The sequence below is a fragment of the Corvus kubaryi genome, unplaced genomic scaffold (assembly GCF_017639235.1).
Source record: "Corvus kubaryi isolate FWS band 111438036 unplaced genomic scaffold, C.kubaryi_AGA036_p1.0 split1-37296, whole genome shotgun sequence".
NCBI classification, from domain to species: Eukaryota; Metazoa; Chordata; class Aves; order Passeriformes; family Corvidae; genus Corvus; species Corvus kubaryi.
This window is the reverse complement of record NW_024582075.1, coordinates 20,125,800-20,152,897: the sequence shown is the minus strand read 5'-3', so window position 1 is coordinate 20,152,897 and position 27,098 is coordinate 20,125,800. Positions and strand designations below refer to the sequence as shown.

At 37.6% G+C, this 27,098-nt stretch overlaps 1 protein-coding gene across 3 annotated transcripts in view; it reads left to right on the top strand.

The window, feature by feature from the left end:
• The window catches only part of CERT1 (ceramide transporter 1), an 81,024-nt gene that overhangs the window by 1,884 nt on the left and 52,042 nt on the right, over nt 1-27,098 (top strand). For all 3 annotated transcript variants that reach the window (XM_042013112.1, XM_042013111.1, XM_042013110.1), the window contains exons 2-3: nt 1,885-2,019; nt 23,470-23,586. In XM_042013112.1, coding sequence (XP_041869046.1) covers nt 1,885-2,019; nt 23,470-23,586 — 252 coding nt within the window. The remainder of the gene's footprint in view (nt 1-1,884; nt 2,020-23,469; nt 23,587-27,098) is intronic.

Here is a 27,098-nt window from a genome sequence, read left to right as displayed (position 1 = left end):
ACTTACTGTGTATAGTTAAGTTCTAAAATCAGAAATAGGCTGTAGTTCACTGTGTGCTTAGTAATGTTTCAGTAGTTCTGCCCTTCAGTAAAGAGAAAAGTTTTGAAGGAAATGGAGTAGTTTGGTAAGAGAAACTTGTTAGAGATATATCCTGCTGGTCTTCTGAAATGTTTTGAAACTCAAGGCTTTTTTCCATTGTGTTTCCTGCTAATGATTTTAAGGGGGATACAAAGAAAGAACTTCAGTGTGGAAGAGCCTTTCAGGAGGCATGAGAATCTAGATGCTTGGAAAAACACTGATCTTTTCTCTGCTGAAACCTCGTGCTTACCCAAGTATAGTTTAAGGAGTCTCTTAATTCATGGCACATTTGGATTGCAACAGCAAGGTTTGATTGCAACAGCGGATGCAAGATTCACTGCTGTATATGTTTCTTCGAACTTTTTCAGAGAAGGAAAGGTGCTTTTCCTTGGTTTTTTTTTTTCCCCCAGATAACTTTGGACTCTGCCTTTCACATCTTGGGTGGAGTTGGGAACATGAGAGATAGGAAAAGAGGAAGGCAGGAAATAACATACCTCTATGACCGCTTGTGCTACCACTTCATGCACTAAGCACACTTGAGGCTTTCTTTAAGTAATGCTGTATTTAGCAATTAGATGTATTGAGAAATGAAAAAGGGCTTTCTATTTGGAGAACAAATCAAGGTCTTGCCTACATTTGAAAATTGTTAGGAATTTCTCAGCTATATTTTTTTTCCTTAGACTTCATCACCTTATTACTAAAGTTAACATGTAATTATGGAATGTGTTAACTAATGTATGTAGTTTGAAGTGGGAACAAGATTGTTACTTGACTTTTCCCCCTCGTTTTTTAGATTGTGAAATGTTGAATAAAGGTTAGACTTAAATGTTAACCAGAGTTTTTCGTCAAAGAACATTTGATAAAATCAAAGAAGTGCTTGCATGATAAGATTGGTTTTGATGCTTTTGTTTCTATTTTTATCAAATTTATAAAATTTGCACCTTGATTGATTAATAAATATCTGTATATTGTCAGAATTATAGGATAGTCCTGATTTCCTATCAGTATCAGATGGTTTTATGAAGTTCATATGATTCTACAAAGTGCAGTCTGAAAGATGTTACAAATATAAGAATAGTAATCAGAGATTTTGGTTACTTCTTACTAGATCTCTCTAGTATTAATCCACACTTTGTTCTGGAATATTGGTTTTATTCAATGTGTGAATGTGGAGTCCCTAGAAAAATCTGAATAGCAAAAACATGATTGGATGTCTGCTGATAAGCAAGTATCTTCTTAGTGAAAGTAGTTAGAATTAAAATCTAAAGCAGTATCTATGGGCAATATTAAATTGGTAAAGCACTGAGTTCTCTAAGCACTACAATAGTTATTTACTGTACTATGGGATAATGGCGTGTTTATATGTATATAAAGAGAACTTTATCTAACATTTTATGTAAAATAAATTATTCTGTGTTCCACTTAATCTTTTGGCCTAGCTCCTGATTTTAAATCAGGTGCCTAAACTCACCTTAGTCATTAATGTTCAGGTTTTTTCCCTCCCCCCCTTTCCTCAATTTGTGTTATCTGTGTGTTTATTGCCTTTATTTTAGCTGGCCTTGGCAATGCAGTTGGAGTCCAGACATCTGTTGTCTTACTGACCCTTCAAAACAGCTGAGTTTTTGTGGCTTTAGGAGTTTGTAAAATTCTTCTAGAAGCTCTGAGCAGAAAAAAGTTCTCCGTTGGGAAGAACTTGTAAAAATAAGTTGCCTTTTTCTTTGGGTGCTCAAAAGCCTAGAAACTATCCATCATGCTTCTTTTACTGTTGTCTTTCCATTAGCTGATCTCTGGAAAATTTTTTTACAGTGGACCAACTACATTCATGGGTGGCAGGATCGATGGGTAGTTCTGAAAAGCAACACACTCAGTTATTACAAGTCTGAAGATGAAACAGAGTATGGCTGCAGAGGCTCTATCTGTCTGAGCAAGGCTGAGATTACAGTAAGTACATTTTTATTATTGCCATTATTCATGTTTGAGGTGCTATATATTTGTATCTGGTGAAAGAAAACATGGGTATGGCAAATTCTATTAGATCATCTACTTACGACATTTAGTGGCTTCAGTGGAACACTGTGCAGCAGGGCAAGGAATTCCTAATGTGAAAACAAACTCATTTAATTTGTGGCTTCAGCAAGCAGCTTTTCATTTCATTAGAGGGTTTTGTGGGTGAATAGACAACTGTCTGCCTTTGAAGGCTGCAAAGTTTTTTCCATGGGGCAATTTAAGACCCCAGAGCAACTTTCCAGAGGAGGTACCATCCTTCACAATCTTTTCTCTAGCAAGAGGGTAGTGGTTCTTTGACTATGGTTCTTGACTTTCTGAACACAACTCTGTAGGTTTCCAAAAGAAAATGTTCTTCTCTGTGTTTCTTTCTCTGAACAAGTTACTCTGTTGCTTTTTTTGTCTAATGCTAAAAGATTCAGAATAGACTGATAAGAATAAAGAGCCTGTAAGTTGTTGTAAGTGAACACAACAAGTCTTATGAGGAGTGGCTGAGGGGGTTGGAGTTGCTTAATCTAGAGAAAAGGAGGCCGAGGGAGACCTTATTGCCCTCTACAACTACCTGAGAGGAGGTTGTAGCAAGGTGTGTTTCAGTCTCTTCTTCCAGATAGGAAGTGGAAGGATGACAGTAAATGCCCTCAGGTTATGTCGGGGGGGTTTAGATTACACAGTAAAAACGCTTCATAGAAGGGGCTGTAAAACACTGAAACAGGATGCCCAGGATAGTGGTGGAGTCACCATCCCTGCAAGCGTCAAAAAAAGTGTGGATATGGCACTTGATGACATCGTTTAATGGTGAACGTGGAGGTGGTGCTGGGTTGATGGTTGGATGACATTAGGTTTTTTTCCAACCTTTATGACTCCATGAAATCTTACAAAGATGAATTGGCCTTAGAAGATAAAGAAAAAAATCCGCATTTTTGTCTTTCAGAATTATGATACACATTATGACTAATGCTTGTCAAAAAGCGTGCTGTAGTCTTTCTGCAATACCGTTAAATAGTCAGTCCAGTTATGCGATTTAGAGTAAAAATAGCCGGACTTTCAGGTAGCACACAAATTCCTAGAGTAGTAGTGTTAGATCTTAGCATGTATGTTCTTATTCCACCAAATATGTGGAGTTTTTTCAAGCTGACTTAAAGGATGACAAACAAAAAGTATTCTTCCCTACTAATTATCATCTTACAAATAGAATTTTATTAAACACCTCTTGGTTTGGAAAAAAAAAAAAAAGACTGGATTGATTATGTCGACCAGATGCATTTTGGAGAAAAGCTTGTGAAGAAAAGGTTTTTATATTTAGATGTCTGTCAAGTATTGTAGTCATCTAAAAATTTAAACAGATCATGCCATCTATTTTATGCTATTTTTTTAAACTGTTTGAACTTCTAAAACTTCCTCACGATGCAGCTTAATCAGGAATTTATTGTACACTACAGTCTCTAGGAGTTCTTACTGAGGTGTACCTATGACAGTCTGTTGAGGCTATGATCCGAAATTCCAAAAATCTCTCAAATTAAGTAGCAAGAGTTAGCATGCCAACCAGGCAGAGACAGGAAGGTGTTAGCAAGGATGTAGCCAAAGGAAATCTGCAGGCATGCTGTACAGCACATCTCAGCAGCCTGAATTCCAGTTGTGGTGGTGGAGTGACACTGCTATTGCTGCTGGAATGTTTTGGTACATTGCAGTTTATAAAGGGAAGCTGGCGAGCATGTCTTCAGACTAGGATGTATGTAACACTGGAACTTCTTATGTGTAACTTTTTTCTTCTTCTCCCTGGCACTTGTTACATCTGGTAACTTGGAGTTGAATTGATGCATCTGTTTTTAAGTTCTTGAACTTCTTGAATACATGGAGAAGGAATCAAAGGCAGCCGCAATTCTAAAGGTTAATCTGATATTTTAGTTCCATTTTTGTTCAGGCTTATGCTTTGTGAATGGTATTTGACAGTTCAGTTGATAGAAGTTATCCCTGAAAGCTAGTAAGTTCCAGTTAATTATATCTAGCTGCAATTAAAATTATTGTTGTGTACATTTTAGAATTTGAGGAATACTATTGGATCATTTCATGTCTCTCAGATATAGAAATCTGTCCTGTAATTATTCTCTCTTTATTTTTCAGAAGTTTTACTTTTTAAGCCAGTTTTAGCATTGATGCTTCTAGTTTGATAGTTGTTTAGTGGCAAATATTGTATTGTTTTAACTAATGTTTTAAATCGAAAATTGATTATGTTCAAAGATAAATGTTTAAAATGTTCTTCTTGAGGCACACAGTTGATCTGTACTTCTGTATCCTTAGGTATTATAGATTATAATTAGTCTTCACTAATAGTAAGCTTTCTAGCATGTATTTAAATGCATAGGAAAACACCAATAGCTGATAAAATAAGTGTTGAAATGCTAACGTGTGAAAACTACTTTTGTTGTCAGTGGAACTTACTATTTACTGAATGATTTGTGATTAATTTGGTAAGGAGGGAACGTCAGATTTCTTATTGGCTCTATGTTCAGTTGCCCTGATTTGGTGTAGTTGAGATCTTAATCTTTAATATTTTTCAACAATCTTTCAAGTTCCCTTGATCTTGCTGATCCAGAGTCAGGCATATTAACTACTTCTATCTTAACCTGTTGTATTTCAGTGAAGTTTTCCTTGGCATGATGCAGGACATGAGTAGTATGAGATGGTATTGATAACTGTAATGTTCCCTTGTAGGAAAAGGTGGCTGGATTTTCATGAAGCTTTCTTTTAGGCACTCAGATTAGGTGTGCATGTTTGAATCTGATGGGGAATGTAATGATTTTCTGTGTGTAATTAATTCTACTGTTATTATAGAATGTCCAAATTTTGTTAGTGTGTAAGCATAAATTTGGAAAGCTGCTGTCACTCGGTAGTCTTACTGTACTTTTAGCAATGAAGATGAGTCTAATTATAAGTCATAGTATTAATTGAGACATGAATGTTGTACGCAGAAACCCACAGTTGCTCCTGCTCTTGTTTATCATTTATATTGCACTGGGTAGGGATTGATAGATAATTTTACTGGGATATTTTGTAAGACACTCATCTCTTCTCTTTATTTGATGGAAGAATACTGGTTAAATCAACTTATTAGCATAGCTTTTTTGTGTGTTTCAAGTGCAGAATTATATTGTCATATGTCCAGAGCAGGTATGGCCTTGTGACAGTAGTTTTTAATTGAATGAAAAATATGGGATCTGGTTGGACTACTGGGACTGAAAGGAGCTGATTTCTCTGGAGTAGGGAACCACAGGATGAATATTTTACACTCACTGGATTACATCAAGTAATGAACTAGCCACATGAATTAAGTTTGGGGAAGGTTGATGAAAGTCAGTGTATGATGCTAACCGAGTTGCTTTTATCCAGGTAAGATAAAACACCTCAAAGGTGTTTAATTGGTTTATAGCAGGCTGGAGGCTGAAACTGAAGATAAACATTCTGCTATGTGGTCAATGGATGAGATGAAACTATGGATATTATAAAAAGTTCGTATATGGACAAACTTAAGCTTTGTTAGATTAATCTAGCCTGGGCATACTAAATTACTGCTGTTGATGGTAGTCAGTGCCAGTTGGTCTTTATTAAGGATACCCTTCTTTATTTTAAAGCTTTGTAGTTCTTTCATTCTTGAAGTCAAACTTCCAGTGGGGAATTCTGCTTATGAGATTAAGAATGAGTGTTCATGGCAGTACTGTAAGTGTGGATCCCTGGGACATGGTTTTGGAGTTGGAAGATCTAGGGTCTGTTAATAAAAGAACAAAAAGAAAATGCTCTGCAGAGCTGTAAGTCCAACTTTCAGGCAATCTGGTCCCTAAGCTGGTACTGGTTTTGCCTTGATTGCTGTGTTTATTCTTATAGTGTCATCACCACTGTTGTACAGAGTGACTTGCACTAATTCATGTAGTCATAGTGTGATAAATTAAGAATAACATGGTATGTTGTGCCCTCACTTAAGGCAATCTGAGAGGAAGGCCAGCACTAATTTAATCATGGTAGCAATTTCTATTAATAGATTCTCAAATCTCTTTATAAGAAAAAAAAGTGTTTATCTGATGAATTCTAGGGGTTTTTCAGAAAGGATTTGCCTGGTCAGGATAGTTCTTCATGGATCTATACAGAACATCTTGAAAAATGCTTAGAGAAATGTAATGCATGATAAGGTTTTAAGAATGCTTAAATTCAGCTAAGTGCGAACTTTCTATTTTTTGTCACTAGAGGTGACTGCCTGCACAGGAAGAGTTCCAGAAGCTTATGTTCCAGTTTAAAGCTTCAGCTTTTCCAGTGATAGAATCTATATTTGCCATGTTGCTTTAATCCAGTGGTTGGTATTCTTCTTCTTTCCTGTGTGTGTTATTGATGTAGAAAAACTTACTGGTTTTAGTTGCTTAAACAAGATGCAGTAGCTGTGATGCAATGGTTTTCCTTGGCTTTGGTTATATTGCAATGATGTATATACATATCAAAACCTTTATGCAAACTTGCTATTGGTTTTTAGCTTGGGGTTTTTGGAGTACTTTGTTTTTATTGTGTTGCAAAGAGACAATTAGCTCTGTGGAACTGCCTGAACTAGGACTGAGCAATAAATTCAGTTTGCATAGTGGAGATACTTTCAAGTAAACTAGTTTGTTGAGGCTTTTTTCTTCCAGTTACAGCAATTGGAAAGCACAGTTGCTTAATGAAGGCAGTAATGACATTTTATATTGATATACAAATTGCTAGGCAGCCATTTATCTTTAGAATGGACTTCTAAAAGGTGTGGGGGTTGAGTATCTGTTGTGAATATCTGGAGCTCAGGACAAGCAAGAAGATAGAAAATGGAAGTCTGTCTGAGGGACAGCTTAGTGAATTGTCTTAGCCTTTTTTTGCCCCTAAGTAGTAATAAATTGTTATTGTAAAGAACTTCATAAATATTAATTCTATAAATTAGGGCAGATGTAAGCATGTGTTAGTTTCAGTTTACAAAAAGAACAAGAACACTATACATGAAAGAGCTGAACTGTCAGTTTTCAATTTTAAATTTCTCATTTCCTTATATATAGTCTGAAAAGAGACTGAAATGTTTGTATCCAGTAATCAGCCACTAAAAATAAAAAAACTTACTCCACTTTTTAAAGATAGTTAGTTGAACAGCCACCTTTCCTCACTGTAGTAGTATTTCTGTTTTATTTATAGAATGATACTGACCACCATTAATAATTGGGCACTTGTGAGAGGAAGTACAGATTGACATTTTTAAAAATAGATTGGCAAGTTAGCAGAAAATGCTTTATGTGTTCATCAGTTAAAACACATGCAGAACCTTCCTATGAGTTTTTTTCACAGAAACATTAGACCCTACAAATCTCTTAAGTTTTATAATAAAGATGTGTATTTTTAATTGAAGAAGATATCAGTGCTAGAGAAATATTCTTAGTAGCATGAAAATCATGTCTTGCAAAACAGACTTTGAAAAATTCACCTTGACATTAACAGTATATTGATGTGTTTCTTTTACATTTTATACAGTGTGAAATCAAACAGTATTTTGGACTCAGTTGATGCAGTAGTGTATAGAAGTGGACCCCCTTGGAGGACTAATGTGGATTAAGTTTGGATTGATTTTTTTTTTTTCCTAGCTACTGCTTCAAAATTTGATCTTGCTAACATACCCGCTTATGATAAAAGAATGCTGTAATTGAAGTTTTTGTCTACTGTTAGGTTTCCTTGAGTTCGCTGCTAGTTAAGTTGAATGGGAACTGATAGGTTTTAGTTGGTGAAAGTTTTTATTTAAAAAGCTAAGACAGAAGTCCATGCCCTGGGCAGAAACACTAGCAGTAAATTTGTAGTAATTGCTAATCACTTGGGAAAATACTGTTTCCAACTGTCTGAGGTTGGAAAACAATCTATTTTAGTATGATGTGATGGGCATTTAATTGAATAATTAATTTTCTGTAATTTGATAAAGTGCCTCCTCAGCCTTAGTTGCTACTAAAAACATGACCTGAGTAAACTAAGACATATAATACAAGCCCTAACTAGGCTGGCGTTTATTTAGGACACGTGGCAATTAGTACTGTTAGGCTTTGGTCTGTGTCTCAATCAAGTAGCTAAATCTAGACTGGTGGGAGATTTTGGCTACATGGGAAATGGATTTTCTAAATAGAGGCAAATGTGGTTAGGAATACTTACTCATATGTGAAAGGCCTGAGGTGATTTTGTTCTGGAGAGGAAAATGCCAAAGAGCAACAGGGTAGTAAGGAAGGAAAAGGAAGTAAATGCCTAGGCAATAATGACACTGGGCTGCTGCTGGTGCAGCAGTGCAGCATGTGGAAGTTTCTTGAAATATGGGTTTCTCCTGGACAATTAGTTTTGGCATTCACATCCTCTGTACAAATTTATGTATGCCTCTGAGTTATCTGAACCAGCCATCGATGGGTTGATGTGAAGTGAAAATGTGTGTATATATCAAAGTTCTATGAAGTGCTAATATCCTTGTCAAGCAAAAAAACAATTATTTGGCATGGTAGAGAAAGGGATGATTTCTTCTGTAGTGTGTATTGGAGAAATTAAATCAGAAATGGAGAAATACACTTCCATATCAGCTCAGTGAGGCTGTTCTTTGTACTATGATGCAGGTTGTATAATAATTAAGATGTTAAAAAAATCTATAATGTACATTAAACAGATATTTTAGCACTACTTAATATTGCTGAAGAATTAGTCTTTAGTACTTGAATATAACCATGTATTACCACACACTTGAAATAAGGGCTGTAATCCAGCTCTACTTCTGTCATCTTATTATCAGTGAGAATATTATTCTCCCACATGACTTTTTTAGTAAGATAATTAAATGCTAACATGGTTCATTATTTGACATACACTTCAGGGTCATAATTCATGCCTGTGCTTTATATTGGAGCAGTTTCATGCTGTGGAGTATTTCTTACAGATATATACCATGTCTTAAATAATTTCAGTGTTTGCTTTAGGTATTAAAGCTATGATTTTATAACTCAGCAAATTTTTCTATGCTACTTGCAATCCTTATTCTTGCTCAATGTGAATTTATATGCATTTTCATAAGATTGATTTGTAGTTGATTTCTTGTTCATGAATACAGTTGGTTCATATATCACCCCCCCCAGGGCTGTAGTGTTGTTCAATAGTCCTCCTAGGCAACTTGCTGTTGATTAGCTGGTGTGTCTTGTGATAGCCATTAATGACATTTTCAACAGCTCTATTGAGGATTTGTACAATATTAGACCTCACTTTTGGATATGCATTCATAGAATACTAAGTTAAAAAGTCAGAATACTTTTTATCTACTAATATGCAGCTGCAGCTGGCCGTCTCTTTTTTGGTGCTTCCTGAAGTCGCTAGCTTAACCATCCTTTCTGTTCGTGCATTCAGCGTAGTTTGTCATAGATGACTGCTTGAGTGTTGTTTTCTTCTTCTCCCAGTTCATTTTCTTGCCTCCTCCTTTAGGCATATACTTTAGTGGCTATATTCCCTTGTTTTTGTTGAATTCTAGTCAGGGTGAATTTGATCAAATAGTGTGGCCAACTTCACCACTTTTTAAATCTGTTTGATGTGTCTTTCCTGTCAACTGAAGTCCATTATTCCGTAGTTAAGAGGACTAGTTGGAACAGAATTTACTACCGCAGGTCTCCAAGTACTTAACTGAGGCTGTATTGTAACTGGTGTCTTAAAGCTTTTTAAGCTGTTTGTCTTTTAAGGACAAGTGTTGCTCTTTCTTAAGTTCTCTTTTTCAGCTCTTTCAAAACTAATTATGTGTGCATATATAGCCATATATGTACACACATGCAAGTATATATATAAACAAAAAAAGAATAAGAGGTAGCTGTGATGGCAGAGTTTAGACTGACAGTTCAGGTCAATTTTAAACTTCAGAATGAAAGCTTTTAGACTGACATTCATTAGCAACATGTCTTGTCCTTTTAATTAGTTCTTACACATTGTTAATTATTGCTATATATTAGCTCTTACACAGTAACCATTATCATTAGGTATTCAAAGCCGTCACTTGTGTCTGACTTACATCCTAAATTATCTGTAACTATGCAGTGCCATAGAGCCAGTACCATATTTCCAGCCTGATATCTTTGTTCTTGATGGTGCTAGTTGCTGAGGCGAAGGTAACCTAATTGAAGAGCTCATCAGGGAGGGATGGGGAGGTGGATGACAGGACAGGTATAGAACTGAAGTGTGCATCTTTTGCCAAAACACACATACAGGCCTAAATTAGGATCTTTTGTAAGCATGTTTTAATATATGATTGAGGCACCTGACACTGGGCTGCATGTGGTGTGATGCTGGAGAGGTGTTCCTTTCCCAGGCTGCAGCCTTGTTGCTTCCTTGCCCTGTTGCTCAGTTGTTCGGGGCTTTTTCTTTTAAGTAGCAGCTGCTACCAAGAGCAAGAACAGCCTTCCCAGCTGTGGAGGTTGCATGTCTTCACTGACCAGTATTTGACCATTTGTTTATGGTTGTGGGGCCTCTGCTTTTCATCTGTGTCTATAGTTTCAAGGTCTTTGATAGCTCGTGCTTAAATTTCATATCATAACAAGAGACACGTGGTTCCAAGGTCTAGTTCAAAGAGCCAGTTTTCATAACAAGTTAATAATGAGATCAACAGGACGGGGAATTGCATAGTTAGCATAAGTCCTGTTGCTAATAATGTCAGTACTGCATTTATAGAAATGCTTATACAGTTGTACTGTGTTAAGTTGCTTATGTTTGGATTCAAATCAAGCTAATCTTAAGTCTTAGTATGGTGCTTTTGCAGGTACAGCAGGCTCTGTTCTAGCTGGAGTACCACTGATTTCGTAGAATCAGAATTTCCATTCCCATGACTGTGAATCTAAGTCCAGAATGCTCTACTCTATCCGTCAGCCCAATGTAGTGCTGTGAAGCATGGCTTTTCTCTTAGGGTAGAGTACCTTCTCTGGATGCTCATCATTTTCTTGTGAAATCCATAGTGTTCTGTTGCCACTGGTGTATGTGAGAGTGTTGAGTGTCCCGTGCCACACTGCAGTACATCGTGTGAGATACAACTAAACTAATAATATACAGATAGTTATTTCTAGGAGTGCAAGTGTGATTCCTGGTCCCATATTTGAATGTCCAATAAAAATAAACTTTAAAAAAAGTGGCTCATACAGTGTTTCTGCATTCTCTAAAGTTGGTACAAAATTGCTTGGCTTCCTTCCTGATTAATAACTCTAGCTTCTTGCTGTATATTATGGGATTCTTAAGAAATTTAATGTGGTGATTTCTAATCAATTCTAGCTTGATGTTTTTCTATGATACAATTATCTTGGGTTTTATTTTTCCTGTGGCTGACGCATGTTGTTGTTGGATAATGCAAACATTTTGCTCCAACTGGAAACCTGAGAAGTATCATATGGATTTATCTGCAAGGGATTCGCTTTGACTTGGTTCTCACCAAAACAATAACATGTATGCTTCAATTTCCGTAACTAATAATTAGCTCTAAAGGTAAGTTTTATGAGTTAGACCAAGTTTCAAGTTCTTCAGACTATGTTTAAACCGGACAGACCCACTAGTTATATCTTGATTTCTCTCTGTGTGTATCTAAATCTGTTAATACCAACTCACTAATCCGTGGAGCTTTTACATGTATCCGTACTCACTAGTAGATCGCTTAAGGTGATGGCTGCAAGCACATGCTGGTTTACAACTATTTCAGTCTTGCCCTCTTTCTTCTAGTAACATAGTGCCATTCCATGTCTTCGACTAAAGTTTAGCTGACGCTTCAAGTGCACATTTGTTATACTTTAGGTCCTGCTATTGCAAGCAATTGGTTTTTTAATAGGCACTTGAGAATAGCAGTGTCAGGGGTATGTTTACATATAAACTAATACAGTATGACTTGATACTATGTACTAATTCTACTTCATTAACACAGAAATAATTTGATAAAATACTAATCTAAAAAATCATGTGCTGTAAGATACTGTCCTGTAAGATAGATGATTACTCACAAAAAATATGAAAATTGGTTTTATATGATCACTTTTGCATCTGAATCTATTCAGCAGGTGTGCAGAAAACCAGATTGACCAGGTTTACACCTGAGGTCTCTAGATTGCAAATTTTAAATGTGGTTTCAGTACTAAAGTAACGTACAATGTATACTTGATCCAGACTTAAAAGGGCAGTTCTCCCATGAGAGAGCTTCTTTGCAATGGATTAAAGCAAGCTAATTTTAAATTTGCATACCATGCTATCAAACTAATTTTAAATTCGGCTTACCATGCTTCCGCTTTCACTGCTTTCTACTTTAACTAGGTTTTGAAAAGGTAAGATCATTATTTAAAAGGAAAATAAGTGTTGAAAGGCATTTTGAAAAGAAAATACCCTGGCTAAAGACCTGAAATGGAATATTTGGGTAGTAGCAAAGAATGTAAAAATATTTAATATGCTTTTATATTTTTAAGCCTGTTTTCTTGATAAGCTTTTTTTCTACATGTGTAAATATACCATTATGAGAAAGTTTTCTTTTTAATGTGGTAATGGACAAGCATTTAGATATCCCATGTTTTGCTGCTAAAGGTTTATCACTTTCAATAGGCATAGAACTGTCTTGTTTACTTGCTTGTTTGTAATAAGGTTTTCCTATACTGTTGTAAAAAAAATACAGTACATATCAATGTAAAAAGAATACAGCCAGTCAGTGTAACTAAAAAGTGGGTTCTTATTGCTTAAGAATAACAACAAGAAAAGGCAAGACATTGTAGTCCAGTGTTTCAATTAGGTTTTTACTGATTTTAGAACTCAGAAAGGGAAACCAGAATTTTGTATTGTGACTCTTGATAGACCTTAATTCACCAGGTTTGTGGATCCACTTGGCTTTTCTTGGGGTAGTACTGGGGGCAAATATTAAAAATATATGAAATTAGAACTTGCAGTGTCTTTTGGGACTTCAGTACATTTTAAATAAAATGTATTATAAGCAATGAAGTATAATGCTTTCTTTAAGTTGTTCCATCCTGAGACTTAGATCTAGGATAGATATTGATATTAAAAAATCCTTGCAAAATTAATTACTTTAGTAACTTCAATGTTTATAGTTTTAAAGCCAAGTGTCTTCAAAAATAAGTCATAGTTACAGAAGGATCTTGATGACCTTTTATGATTGCACTAAGCGTACCTGGTGGGGCTGGTGTGTGTCACGCAGCCTCTGTGAGGAGACTCCAGGTTGGCCTGCACAGAACATGGTCAGCTTCAGCAGACCAAGTGCAGGGCACAGCTGAGCCCCACCCACCGCCGCTGTGATGATACCTCAAGGTAAAAAGAGTTAAATAGCAAAAATGCTGCTCAGCAGTGTGTGAGAAAGAGAGGAGTGAGGAAAAGGTGTGAGAAAACAGCTGTGTGGGCAGGAAGAGATGCTCCAGCCACCGAGCAGAGATCCCTTGCTGCCTGTATAGCAAAGCATTGTGCAGGCATTTTTGTGTAACTTGTGTAGAGAACCACACCAGACCAGACGACCACATTGCAACCTGTTTTGAACCCAGCCATGGCAGCTGGAAATGTCCTGGCAGAGACAGCAGCCTCCAAAGAGTCCATGCTGTGACAAGTTTACCCTGAAGAATTGCACTGATGGATACAGTTCTTGCTGGAGCGTGTATAAGCATGAGGAAGGAGTGGCAGAATTAAATTGTTACCAACTGACCATAGCCCTCATTCCCAATCCCTCGTCCCTGTGTTTTTAGTTCTGTCTTGTTTCTCGCCATCCAACTCTACTTGGCAAAAAATTAAGTCAGTTCTCTTCAAGTCAAATCTGTTTGACCGTGCTGGCAGTAGGTAAGTGATCTCCCTGTCTTTATCTTGACCCACGAGCTTTTCATTGGCTCTGGAGAGAAATAGTCTAACTTGAAAAATACTACTATTTACTATTTAATGAGTCACTAAAGTGTTTTGACTGGTCTTGTCTGGTAAAATCCTAACCATGCATTATATTATTTGGTAAAATACATATTGTGATTCGGCTGATACAATTTTTCTATTGATGACTTTAAGTATTATTCACCACCTAGAATGCAAATTCAAAATCGTGTCAGTGGTACTTCATTTCACTATCTTTCTGTTCAAACCTTTTTCATAAGTTAGCATGTTTTCAGACATCTTACATTTTGGAAGCAGAGGACAATTTCTTCTCAGTTTGGATCTCTCATAAATTAAATGCTTTCAAAAAATTATTTTAAGACATGCATTTTTTGAAACTTGGCTGAGATTTTTGACTTGCTTTTTTCTAGTTAACTTACCACAGCTTTTGCCAGTTTCAAACTGGTTTTGCATGGGAGCTGAAATACAGTTTTCATGTGTGCTTTTAGAACTAATTCCTTCAGTGGTACAGCACAAATCTTAAAAGTAAACTTTTTACTTTGGGGTTTTATTAGCGTCTCAATGTAGGTTCATGTAGAATGTGTTCGTATAGCTTTTTTTTTTTTCCTGGTATCAAATAAGTTCTTTTTTGCCTTTATTCCCACAGCCAAACTACGCACTTTGGTATTGGCCTCAATTCTCAGTAACTGCAATGGATTTTTTGCTTTGATACACGTTGCTTACTGAAAATTATGGAGTGATTTTTTTTGTTGTTGTTTTCTTTATTTAATGTTGTTGCCTGCTACATTGCATTGCTTTCCCTTTTTCCTATTCCATCAGGTAAACTAATTTTTAAGGTGCTTAGTATGTTATTTCTATAGCTTATCATATATTGTGTCTTCTCTTTTTTTAACATAGGATACTGGTTTTGTCCATTCCATCGTAAATTATCGCATGCACATTTCTCCGTTTGTCCAGTTTGCTGCCTTCTGTTGTGAGGTTTCCTTGCTTATGGGTGAATACAGTGCTCTTTTTCTGTCTGTTTCGAAAGTAATACCATGTTACAGATGCAATTTATTTTTTTCTGATCATTGCTTGTGCCTCTCTGTCCTTTCTTGTCCTATCCATATTATCCTGGAGTGATCTTTTGAATTTCCTGTTGAAAACTTGAGAGGATAGAGGTGGTTTTGGAATTTGAATGAATACATCCAGGTCCAGAACCTATTGAATGATCTATGAAAACAAGCAAATCCGTAGGTTTGCGGTAACTACTCTGAACATATTTCTTTTTTTCTTTTTTTTTCTTTTTTTAAATTTTTTTGGTGGGGGGGTAGGGTTTTTTTGTTTGTTGGCGGAGGGGGGTTGGTTTTTTTGTGGAGGAAGTGGTAGTTTGTTCAGGTACTTTGTAACTGGAGGATTTCAGGAAGTTCAAGAACAGTGCAAAAAGGACACTCTTTCCTCAATCCCATGCAAATGGTGAAAAAAACTAACCAATAGATAAATTTTACCTTGCATGGTAGCACAGTGACATTGTTCATGTGGAAAAAGTTGTGTGTTCAGCTCTTTTGAGCTGGAAACATTGGTTATGAATAGCTATAGTCTGGCTTGTATCTCGTTTCCCAGGGTATAACTTTTCATGTCTACTTTCATAAGAGGTATTTAAGTTGAAACTGGCGAAGTTTGCTGTTTTTAAAAGATTTACAGGCATATTAACATGAAAGATGCGTGTAAATCAGAGTTGTAAAGTGGTGTTTTGCTATTTCCTCAGCAGATGAAGCAAAGGGCAGAATGCACCAAGTTGTATTCTAAGAGGAAAAGAAATGATTGTGGAGTGATTTGTCCCTGTACACATGCTACATGCAGAAAAAAAAAGTCTGCAGGCATGAGTTACAGCATTTGCATCAATGAAATATATGCAAAACAGTTTACTTAAGTCAGTTTTATTTGATAAGGCTTTTTTTGTTTCTTAAAGCTACTAAAAATGCCAATACTCAGCTTTTAGGTACTCTAAGGCATATATGTGTAGGCTATTTTTTAAAGAAAAAATCTGTACCAAAACTTGAGTTTGTTTTCTCAATTTTCAGGTAAGTAACTTCTGATTGACACCATACTCAAACCTGTTCGGAAAAAAGAATGTGAAGTTCTCTTGACTTGCTTTGAGTTGCACTAAGAGAAGCAAAAGGGGACCATCAGGTTTCGTGTTTCAGCTTAGGCTGTATGACAGCCTCTGTTGAATTTATGCTAGTGACATTCATGTCTGAGAACTAAGGAATTGCAGTTTTCATTTTCTGTAGGCCTCTACTGTTTGTCTTGTGTCATAGTTCCCTGCTCAGGATTTTCTTAATAAGAAAAACCTTCAAAATTTTAAAATAATTTTAGCTTAGATAAATTCTAGTTCTGCAATGAGAATAGTGGCAGAAGCACACTTTAATAATTGTAATATGCAGACTTGAGTTGTATCTGCTGTGAATCACGCTGGCTTTCCTCTGTAAGGAAAGGACAAAATGCCGTGAACACCATTTGGAGTAGTGAGAGAGAAAGCGAAAGTTTTTTCATTCAAGGCTTGGTTTTGGGTTTTTTCTCCCACAGAGTACTCTTGAGGGTTATAAAGTATATAAAAACACTTAATCTTTCCTGTGTGATTTGCCTTAAGCACCTGAACCAGTATTTTTCAAGCAGATACTGCTCTGAAGCTTGTTTTATGAATATCTCAGGCTTGACAGCTCTATAGCAGGAAGGATTTTGTGGCAATGCAATCAGCTATGACTCATGAGACCTGAGCTGGCTACCAACTTCCTCAGTAACTGTAGCCAAGTAAGTGTTTTTTCCTGTAAACTGTTCTTACTTAGAAAAGTTTAAAATTTAAGAGCTATTATCCATTGGTTTTGGAAGGATCTAGGATGCTTGAATACTTGGAATTGCCATTGTTTCTGCAGGATTCTCTGTTGGAAAAAAGCTTAGGAGTCATACAGAAAGAAGGTTTGAGGATGCTGGGGGCCTATTTCTTGCAGCACATGCTTGAATGGAGTTATGATTTAGCTGTGGGGCCTTTTTGTTGATTTTGGTTTTTTTTCATGTGGACTCTCGAAGGAGCCCTTGACATACACAGAGGTTGCCTCTGCCCCAGACTCTTAAGTCTGTCCAACTCAGCTTTGAAAATGCTGTAAATGTTTTCAGGTGCCCCCATTCAAAGTGTCTTGATCAGGGTTTTATTCCCCAGTGCCCTCTCAATTTATGTTTGTTGCTTAAGACTGCTGTGGGGTGGGAAAAAGCAGCTGAAGTTCTCCAAGGTGCTTTAAAGCCCAGGGGTAGATGGTGAACTCCTACTTGCTTCCTGCTTCCCTGCATAACTAAAACATTCCTCTTTCTTGCCTTATCTTGATTGTGAAAGGTCATTAGGACATATCCTGGCCTCAGCACATGTCCTTAGCTTGTTACGGATGAAAATCCCTATTTATCCTCCAAAGTCTTGTCATGTGACTGGATAAGAACTGTACCATTTTATAACGGCTTCTGAGTGGAAAGGGGAAAGGGAACACTAGGCTGGAAACAGTGAGCCTCAAAAAAAAAAAGAGATCTAAATGAAATGGGTTGAGGTCTACAGGAAAGAAAGTGAAGAGAAATGGAAGAACTTCCAGGGAGCGTAAAGGAGAGAGTCAAACTAGTCTGATGAGTGTCATGGGTTAGCAAGCATAGTCCCGGAAGTTCTTGCTAAGGGGTGCTTACAGTTTCCTCTGGGACCTGATAGAACCTATCAGCTGGCCAGTTTGAATATGGACAATTCTCTAAGCCACTTAAAGTTGTGACCGCCTCTGTGATCCACACTTAAGAATAGACAAACTCCCCCCCCAAGCTCTCTCTCGTTTCCGGCGCTGGCACAGGTGGCTGCGGGCCCCGTCTGGGGGCCAGTGGGCCCGGCAGGCCCTGCTTGGGCCAGGCCGGGCCGTGCCATGGCCATCCTGGAGCCGATGGACCTGTTCCAGCCGTGGAACCCCCCCACATCCCTGCTATGTGCAGACAGAGCAGCCCGGCTCCCCCTCTCCAGTGCGGCCAAGATTCAGCTGAAGCTGCACCTCTGTCTGGCAAAAGATCATGTGAGCAACAGAGATAATCGACATTCCAGCTGCAAGGCCTAGGTGAGATTAACCCTTTTAGTGCTGTGAAGAGCTGAAAACCTGAGGGAGAAGAAGGAGGAGATGCTTAGAGCTGAAATTCTGTTGTAAAGCTATGATGCATCAGAGTACCTGCTGTAATTTCATGAAGGCATGGGGGGTGGAGCCTTCAACTTGTACTTGAGAGCAAAAGCACCTGCGCTGAGCTAGGCAGATGCTGAAGCAGCTGTAATTTCATGAGAAGTTTGAACGGGGAGAGATGGAAGCAATGAGGACTTTTGCTCCAAATGGAAAAGGAGAAAACCTCAGTTCCTAGAGATGCTCCCAGAGATAGTCCTAAAGATGAAGATGAGGAGGACCCTTTGCTCCCAGGGAAGGAGGAGGGCCTCTATTCTTAGAGATGAAATGCTCCCAGAGATGGGTGAAGAGAACTTTTGTTTCTGAATGGCTCAACCTTAAAATTATACCCCAGTAATTTCAAGAGTGGACCCTCAAAAGCAGTTGCGGGAAAGGTGCAAGTCGTGGGAAGGGACTCACAGGTGAGCAGAGAACCAACCCGGGCGGCTGTCTCGTTGTGATAATGTTTTCATATCATGGGCAAGAAAGACTTCTCTTCCTAAATGGACTGAACAAGGTTATTATGGAAGTGATAAACAGACTGAACATCTCAAGTGTTGTCTTTTTACATTGTCACTGGGAGCAGGGAGAAAGGTGGGGGGAGAAGTGTTCTGAAGGTGTGGTATGATTTTTTTTTTTCCCTTCTTTTAGGTCTATTACTAAACTTCCTTATATTCTTTCAAGTTTGGTGCCTGCTTTGCATTTCTCCTAATTCTCATCTCACAGAAGATAAACAGTAATGAGTATCTTGGACCAAATCACTACACTAAATTGGTGTTTCTGCCCCGTTACAAACCAAACCCGCTACAATGAGAATGTTAGAAAAATAAAGGACAGACCTGAGAAGATGTGAATAACACTTTGTGATCTTTGCTAGATGCAGCTACAGAAAACAATATACGCACTTACAGCCAGAGGTAGACCAAGGAAGTTTGTCTATAGCTTGCGGGGAGGAGAACGTAACAGATGATGCCAAAGAGTTACATACAGAAATCTGCCAAGTTATTGGTGAAAATGAAATGTGAACTCTGTACTGGTTGAGAAGGGGGTTAATCGACAACAACCTGATTTGTTTTGTGTTAAGAAAAAAACACATCACATGATTCAGGTGATTTATTTGTCTTTTGTGTTCAGTTAATTCAGGGTTCTTCCAACAAAGCATGTTTTCAAAAAAAAAAAAAAAACAGAGGAAAAGGATGATGAACAATTATTTCAGTTGCCAAAAATATATGGAATATAGTCAATTAATACATACTATAGGATGTTAAATATGTAAACAGCTAATAATGTATCACCTGCCTAACTTCCTTTTGAAGCATATTTAACTTTGTTAATGGTTTTTTCTTTAAGCAACTTGGTCTAGCAGGATCACCTGATCAGCTGTTTTTTTTATAACATGGAACTGCACACTGAGCTCAGTATAACCCTAGACCTGATTTATAGAATCACAGAATATGCTGAGTTGGAAGGGATGCATCAGGATCATTGAGTCCAACTCCTGGCCCTGCACAGGACAGCCTCAAGAATCACACTATGTGCCCAAGAGCATCATCCAAATGCATCTTGAACTCTGTCAGGCTGGTGCTGTGACCACTTCCCTGGGGAGCCTCTTCCAGTGCCCAACAACCCTCTGGGTTAAAAACTTTTTCCGGATATCTAACCTAAGCCTCCCCTGACTCAGCTTCATGCCATTTCCTCAGGTCCTGTTGCTGGTCATGTTAGTGAAGAGATCAGTGTCTGCCCCACTCCTTTCCCTCGTGAGGATATCGTGAGGCTATTGAAGACCACAATGAGGTCTCCCCTCAGTATCCTCTTCTCCAGGCTGAACAAAGCAAGTGTCCTCAGCCTCTCCTCATAAGGCTTCCCCTCCAATCCCTTCACCATCTTCATGGCCCTCCTTTGGATGCTCTCTAATAGCTTTATGTCTTTCTTATATTGCTGTGCCTGAACCTGTGCACAGTGCTGGAGGTGAGACTGCACCAGTGCAGAGCAGAGCGGGACAATCTCCTCCTTTGACTGGCTGGTCAATTATATATAGAGAGAGGGAAAGAGATGACTTAGTCTCTTAACTACATGTAATGCAGAAGTGTGTATGCCATAAATGGCCCACAAAAGTGTTTAAAAGTTTTAGCTAGACCTCAGAGAAAACATTTTCTTTCTGTGTCTTAGCAACGAGGCATGGATTTTCAAATATATTAAAAGCTGCTTTGGAAAGAAGGGGAGTACAAAAACCTGCCTTTGAAAAGAACAGAGGTGATAGTCTTAAGTTGCATTAGAAAATGTTTAGGTTAGAGATGAGATTCAGGGGATGGCAAGGATGGTTGTGAACTGAAGTAAGTGCACTGTATGGAAGTGTGGCATCAGTAGTGCTGCAGGCTTTTAAGGTTAATTTTGGCAAGTCTTTCTAATCACATATAATGTAATTGCTTATAACTCTTCCCAAAAGACTTCAAGAATGAGAGATCAATCTGACGAATGCTGTCACGTCAGGAGAAACCTTGATAGCTAATCTTCCTACACTTTCTGTTTGGCTGATCTTTTGGAATATCTTTGATTATTGTAGATGCATGTCCCCCATCACGTGACTGAATGAGGGCCTGTCAGACGAGCGGCTGGGAACAGGCATATAAGCATGACACATTGCCTTGGCAAGTTTGCTGTTCTAAAGCAGAGGAACTTCTTTTACATATATAGTAATAATAGAAAATGCAGCTTGAAGAAGAGGGGCCTGGACTAGGAGGCTTGGTGTCCTGTATTGGGTCTATGTGGCAAGTTCTGGTAGCAGGGAGGCTACAGATACAACTTCTATGTGCAGATGCAGAAGTTGCATTCATATCTCACAGGCTCAGTTCTGTCTGTCTCCAAGAGGGACCTGCTGATGGCCAAAACTGAGCTAATCAGTGATGATGGTATATTGCCTCTGTGATAAGATACTTGAGGAAGTGTTAAAACTGCTGTGCAACAGGGATTGGGAAAGAGGGCTGAGAATACGTGAGAGCAACAGCTCTGCAGACACAGAGGTCGGTGAGGAAGGAGGGGAAAGACATGGTCAAGTGCTGGAGCATAGATTACCCTGCAGCCTGTGGGGGAGACGGTGGTAAGGCAGCTTGTCTCCCTGCAGCCCATGAGCATCTACGGGCTGTGGGAAACCCATGCTGGAGCAGGCTCCTAGCAGGACCTGTGGCCCCATGGAGAGAGGAGCCCAAGTTGTAGCAGGTTTGCTGGCAGGACTTGTGACCCCGTGGGAGACCCATGCTGGAGCAGGCTGTGTCTGAAGGACTGTGGAAAGGACCCACACTGGAGCAGTTCATGAAGAGCTGCAGCCCTTAGGAAGGACCCATGTTGGAGAAGACCACAGGGGTCTCTATCCCATGAGAAAGTTCTTATGCTGGAACAGGGAAAAAGCATGAGGAAGGAGTGACAGAAAGTGTTTGGGCTGACTGCATCTCCCATTCCCTGTTGCCCTGCAGTGCTTGGGGGAATGAAGTAGAGGAAAATAGCTAGCGAAGTTGAGGCTGGTAAGGAGTGGGATGCCTTTAATTTTTTTATTATCTTACTCTGATTTGATTGGTAATAAATGAAATTATTTTCTCTGAGTCAAGTCTGTTTTGCCTGTGGCATTAATTGGTGAGTGATCTCCCTGTCCTTATCTCAATTCATTAGTTTTTCATCATATTCTCTCTCCTCTCTCCTGCTGAGAGTAACGATTAAGGCTTTGGTGGGCACCTGGCATCCAGCTGGGGTCAAACAACCTCATGTCCCTTTTTACACCCCTTTGCCTGGTTCAGTGAAGGCAAAAGAGTGTACAGAACCAGTTTTGGAAGTTTTTTGAATTCAATTAACTTGAGATAGGTAATTAGTAGCTGTAGTTGTTTGACTTGATTGTGAATTCTTAGAGTTGCTGGAGACTTTTCCTATGGGAAATTTAAATTTCTTTAAAATTGAGCATTCAGATGCTTGACCAAATACACAAAGCTTTAAGCTTACACTTTGGTTTTTTAATGCACTTCTGTTAAACTGTTTCTAGCTTGTTTTTTTGTTTGGTAATTTGAATTATGTTATACTTTTCTTCTTCCTTAGTATATTAAAAACAGAAAAAGAGAAAGTTTGGAGTTTTTTTGGTTTGTTTTTTTAATGTGTAGGTAGCTTCTGGTTTCCCAATTCTTTGAAAAAAAATCTCACTAACACTAGAATGGTGTGCATGACAACAAATGAGACTTACTTCTAGGTTTTCTTTTGTGGAGTGTTACATGAGAGATTCACCACGTTTTAGTCTGCAAGATGAATGTATTGGCAGAGTGGTCCATGTGTTGTAAAGGATAGTCCTAACATGCATAGACTTGTCTTCAGTGTCTAGTATCAATATTTGTGGTCCTTCAGACTGTGTCACTAGCCTTTATCCTGGAGCCTGTTAACCTCCTGCAATTATTTTGATGTGTATTTTTTCTTTGTATTCAAATTCAAAAAGGCATTCAGCTACACCTGTATTATGTGTCTTTAAGGATGGCTTTCAAAGATGAAGAGAGTGGGGAATATTGGGCTCAGTTGGATGTTTACTAAGGAGTAACTTTGAACTGACAGTGTCAGGGTATAGGGCAAATTAGATCATTGTTTTCCCTGTACTTTCCTTAACAGTTTCATTGATACATTAGTAAAAGCTTATTAGTATTTAAGGCATGTGAACTGAAAGTTAGATGCAGTTGAGTGGAGATGTGTGAAAGGAATGCATGTGGCTTCCAATTATCTGTGAAATACTCATGGTGAAAATAGTTGAGGCAGTACATGTCACAGCTTCCTTAAGTTCCTGCTCTGGCTTGTCGTTTAGATATACTCTGCTTTTGTGTTTCTATCCTGGTATTTTTTTGCTGTGATGTATGTATTTCATCTAAAATTAGTACTGGTAACAGTAATGTTACAGAGTTTTGTCCTGTTTTGAAATTAAAATGTATATATAGGCATATTTTCCAATATAGTAGATACTTTGTTGAAGGATTTGTTTCAAAGTATTTGAAAACATGGAACTTGTTTGTGTGTGGAATTTATTTATGAAAATTTTATTTAATAAGAATGTATCACACAGGCTATTCTATTTCAGAAGACCGGCATCTTTCATTATGAGAGTGTATGTTTATTATTTGAGACAGCTACACAACACAGAATTCAGAATATAGGGTGAATTCGAGACAGTATAGACCAGATTTTCTAATCAGTGTTTGAGTGTCAAAATAATGTGAGGTAACTTTGATCAAGGTTCTAATTTTAGCTACTCTTACACTCTCTTCTCTCACAGCCCCATGACTTTGATGAATGCAGATTTGATATCAGCGTGAATGATAGTGTTTGGTACCTCCGGGCTCAGGACCCAGACCACAGACAACAGTGGGTAGATGCAATAGAACAACACAAGGTATGTAATTTTCTGTTTTCTAATTTCATTTCTCATTCCCTCATTAGATCAAGCATAGTGCTTGCAGAGAGTTTAAACTCTGTACAGTCATTGAAGTACTCACAGTATTTATGACAGATAAAAGTTCAAGATTGAAGCTGTGTGTTAAATATGTTTCAAAGGAATTGGCTTACTTGTTCTTCATAGATAAGACTTTACTGGAAGCTAACAACTGTGAGCCTTTCTTGAGCTCTCTAGTTTGAAACAAGAAAAGCTTTCATTATGTTTGAGTGACGTTTTCATGGTTTTGTCCATTTCTCACTGATTATTGAATTGCTTCTTATCTATGCTAGATGTTAACTTGTTAGTCTTAGAGTCAATTCTCTAGGTTATCTTTCTGGTTTTAGGCTCCTCTTTTTCATCATTTGACCACTTTTACTGTATCTGCTTACTGGCTTTTGTCTCTTTGTCTTTTAAGGCACTACTCTTCATCAGCATTTTAGTTCAGCTCTTGATCTGTTCCTTGCATCTTCCAATGAACTCAGCTAATTTCATTTTCAAAGTACCTGACCTTCAAGCCCTTCAGATCAGGTAGAAAGTACACAAAACATCCATTATGTTTTCAGGAACAAGATAGGTACTGTCCCAAGGTGTAGCAGTAACCTACAATACCTGGCCTCTCAATCTGGGTTACATAGGTATTACAGGAATACGAGTTATTATAGATATCCAAGCAGGTATGAATTTTTACCTTGAGCTTCTTGGAGTGTTGTCTGTATAGGTACTGTGTGCAATTAAGACATTTCACCTATTGGCCATTCCTTGCAGTAAGCAGTACCTGTTCTTAAATTTAAAGTGCTGCCTTTTGATAATGGTTCTCTAAGAAAAAAATCATCTCAATTGGACTATGCATCATCCCTTTATATCTTGGCATTTTGCCTTCATTTTGATACAGAGGTAACATTAAAACATATGGAATTAAGTTGCAAAGTCAGGGTTCTTTCCTGTAGTCTAATGAAAAAATATAGTTAACAGTGGAGTGTTCTTGAGACAACAACACTGCAATTTATTCCTAGTGCAATACCTGAGAGAAATTTCTCAGGAGGATACACTGAACAAGTTACTGGATTGCATATCCATAGAACTGGCATTTCAAAAACTGGTTTATAGGCTTGGGAGTCTTCAGGTATGGTTTAGTTTAGTCATGGAACTTGATAGCTCTAGGCTAAAATTCAGACTAGGTTTCCTGAACCATTTAGCTGGGGAAATGCAGAACTTAACCGGAAGCTGGATAAGCAGAAATGTGGTCTGTGTCATTGCATGCTCCTCTGTAGGAATGAGTGATGAAAAAACACAGATCCTGTCTTAAAGTCTGCTCATCACCTTTTTCATGCTATTTTTCTATTCCCTTTTGTAAGGCTCACCTTAACCATTGCTGAGTTCTGAGCTGCAAGTTTATGGAATCACCAACTTATAATATGTGATCGTTGAATGGTAGTAGTTTAGAGTTTGCCATTTTAAGTGTTAATTTGGAATTGTTTCTCTGAACTGTTTTTAAAAAAAAAAAAAATCTTGTGTTTTTCAACACTGATTTTCTTACCTCCATTAGTGCTCAGCCCCTGTAATGAGGTATCTGTTTATTTTGCTTTGTTGGTCTGGTATTATTGGTAAGATTAAGTTGTCTTATTCAACCTCCTTTTCAGATCATGAATGAGTATTGAGGAGTACAAGTTCTAGCGTTCCAAAAGTGACCTCCCTTTGTAAGGATGCCTGGCTAATTATACAGTTTTTCCACTTAAAAAAAATAATATCTTAGCATTGATTTAAGTTTGGACAGTTTAAACTTCCATGCTTTGCAAGATTTTGGTAGTTATTTAAATAAATAAATTGTACCAGATCTCTGCCTTTATGCTTCAAGGAGTAGAATGAAGGGTTGGTTATTTCCACTACCCATTTTTTTCCCTGTATTTAGAATTATTATAGGGATAGAGTTAATGAGAGCGTTTCTCATTATTTTAATAAAGTTATTTTCAGCTTATTTTTTAAAGAGTGAGGATGTTTTGGAATGTTGTAGAAACAGAAGAAAAGTATGTCTAGAAGTAGGAAGTGGTAATAAGTCTTGTATATGCTGAACTGACAAGAAACAGTTCAGTTTGCATCTTGCATCTAAGATAATAACACTGGGCTTGACTGTTCCAAATCTTACGGCTTTTTCAGTATGTGTAGTTTGCAGTTTCATGGCTATTTGACATTTTTCAGTTTCTTTCATACTCCTTTTTGCTCTCTAGTTCTTGCAATATTTAAGGCAAATAGCAGTTATTTTCATTCTTAAATGGAGTAGAAAATATTATGGCACATCACTTCTAAATAAACCATCAAAACATTCAGTAGTTAAAGCAATACATTATTTAAAAGCATCCTTTTTGTATTATGCAACTAAATATCATGAATGTCATGATCAAGACAAAGCAAGGAAAACAGCAGAAGTTACTGCAGTCTTGTAATAATAGGTTAGACTCAAGTTGAAAGTATATAATGGAATATCAGAGTTACTAACATCTTCTTTCCAGTGCAATATTCCGTTGCCTTCATAATAGTAGTAGTTTTGTGTGATAACTGTTGTAGGTATAGAGGTGCATCTGTTCTTCTAGCTGATCTTAGAAAAATATACAGTAATCTTATCACCAGAAACATTGGAAAAGTGCTGTATTTACATGAATAGGTGTTCGATACAGTTAAACACAACACAGAAGTGTCCAAATCCAGTCTTCACTCAGGTTATTATAAGTGGTTCTTGAAGAATATGTCTCCAAATGCCTTGTTTCTGTATTTTCATTGAGGGGTTACTGCTATGTCCTGTAATTTTTATATAAGTTTGTATGGAAAATATTTAAGAAACAGTACATTTTTCCAATATAACTTTGATAGGATCTGAAAAAAAAAAAAAATTCGTGGAGTCTGGAAGTTAGTTCCATTTTTTGTTCAAGTTTGTATGGACAACACTTAAGTGAGCCTTAGTTTTAAGTAACTCTTCATCCATCCTTTAATTTATTTTGGCTCATGCAAGTTTTATAACCAAAAACTTGACTGAGGGTGGGAGAAGATGGGCAAAATATCTCATTGCACTGAAAAGTTCTGATTTGTATTGCTTACTCTGGCATTTTCTGAAGGAACTTTCTGGTCCGGTTACTAAACCTCAAGAAAAAGTTCCTTAAAAAGCTGTTCCTTCCGGGTGAAATGTGTTTTGACATATAATAGTTTGAATAAAATCAAGAGAGGAAATTATTTCCTGTACTAAACAGTTATTTTTATTAACATTAGTCTACTGCTACATAAAGTACTTTTTTTGTTTGTTTTTGAAGTTCTTTGTTGCTTACTGAGTGGGTAGGTAGTTTTGGTAGGCTGCTTAAGCTATTTGCTAACAAAAGGGTGTTTGTGAGATTTAAAGTAGCATGTCACAAGGTTGTTGATCTTCGGAGTAAGAAAAACAGACCGAAACTTTGACTGTGTTTCATTGTGCTCCAAACAGAGGG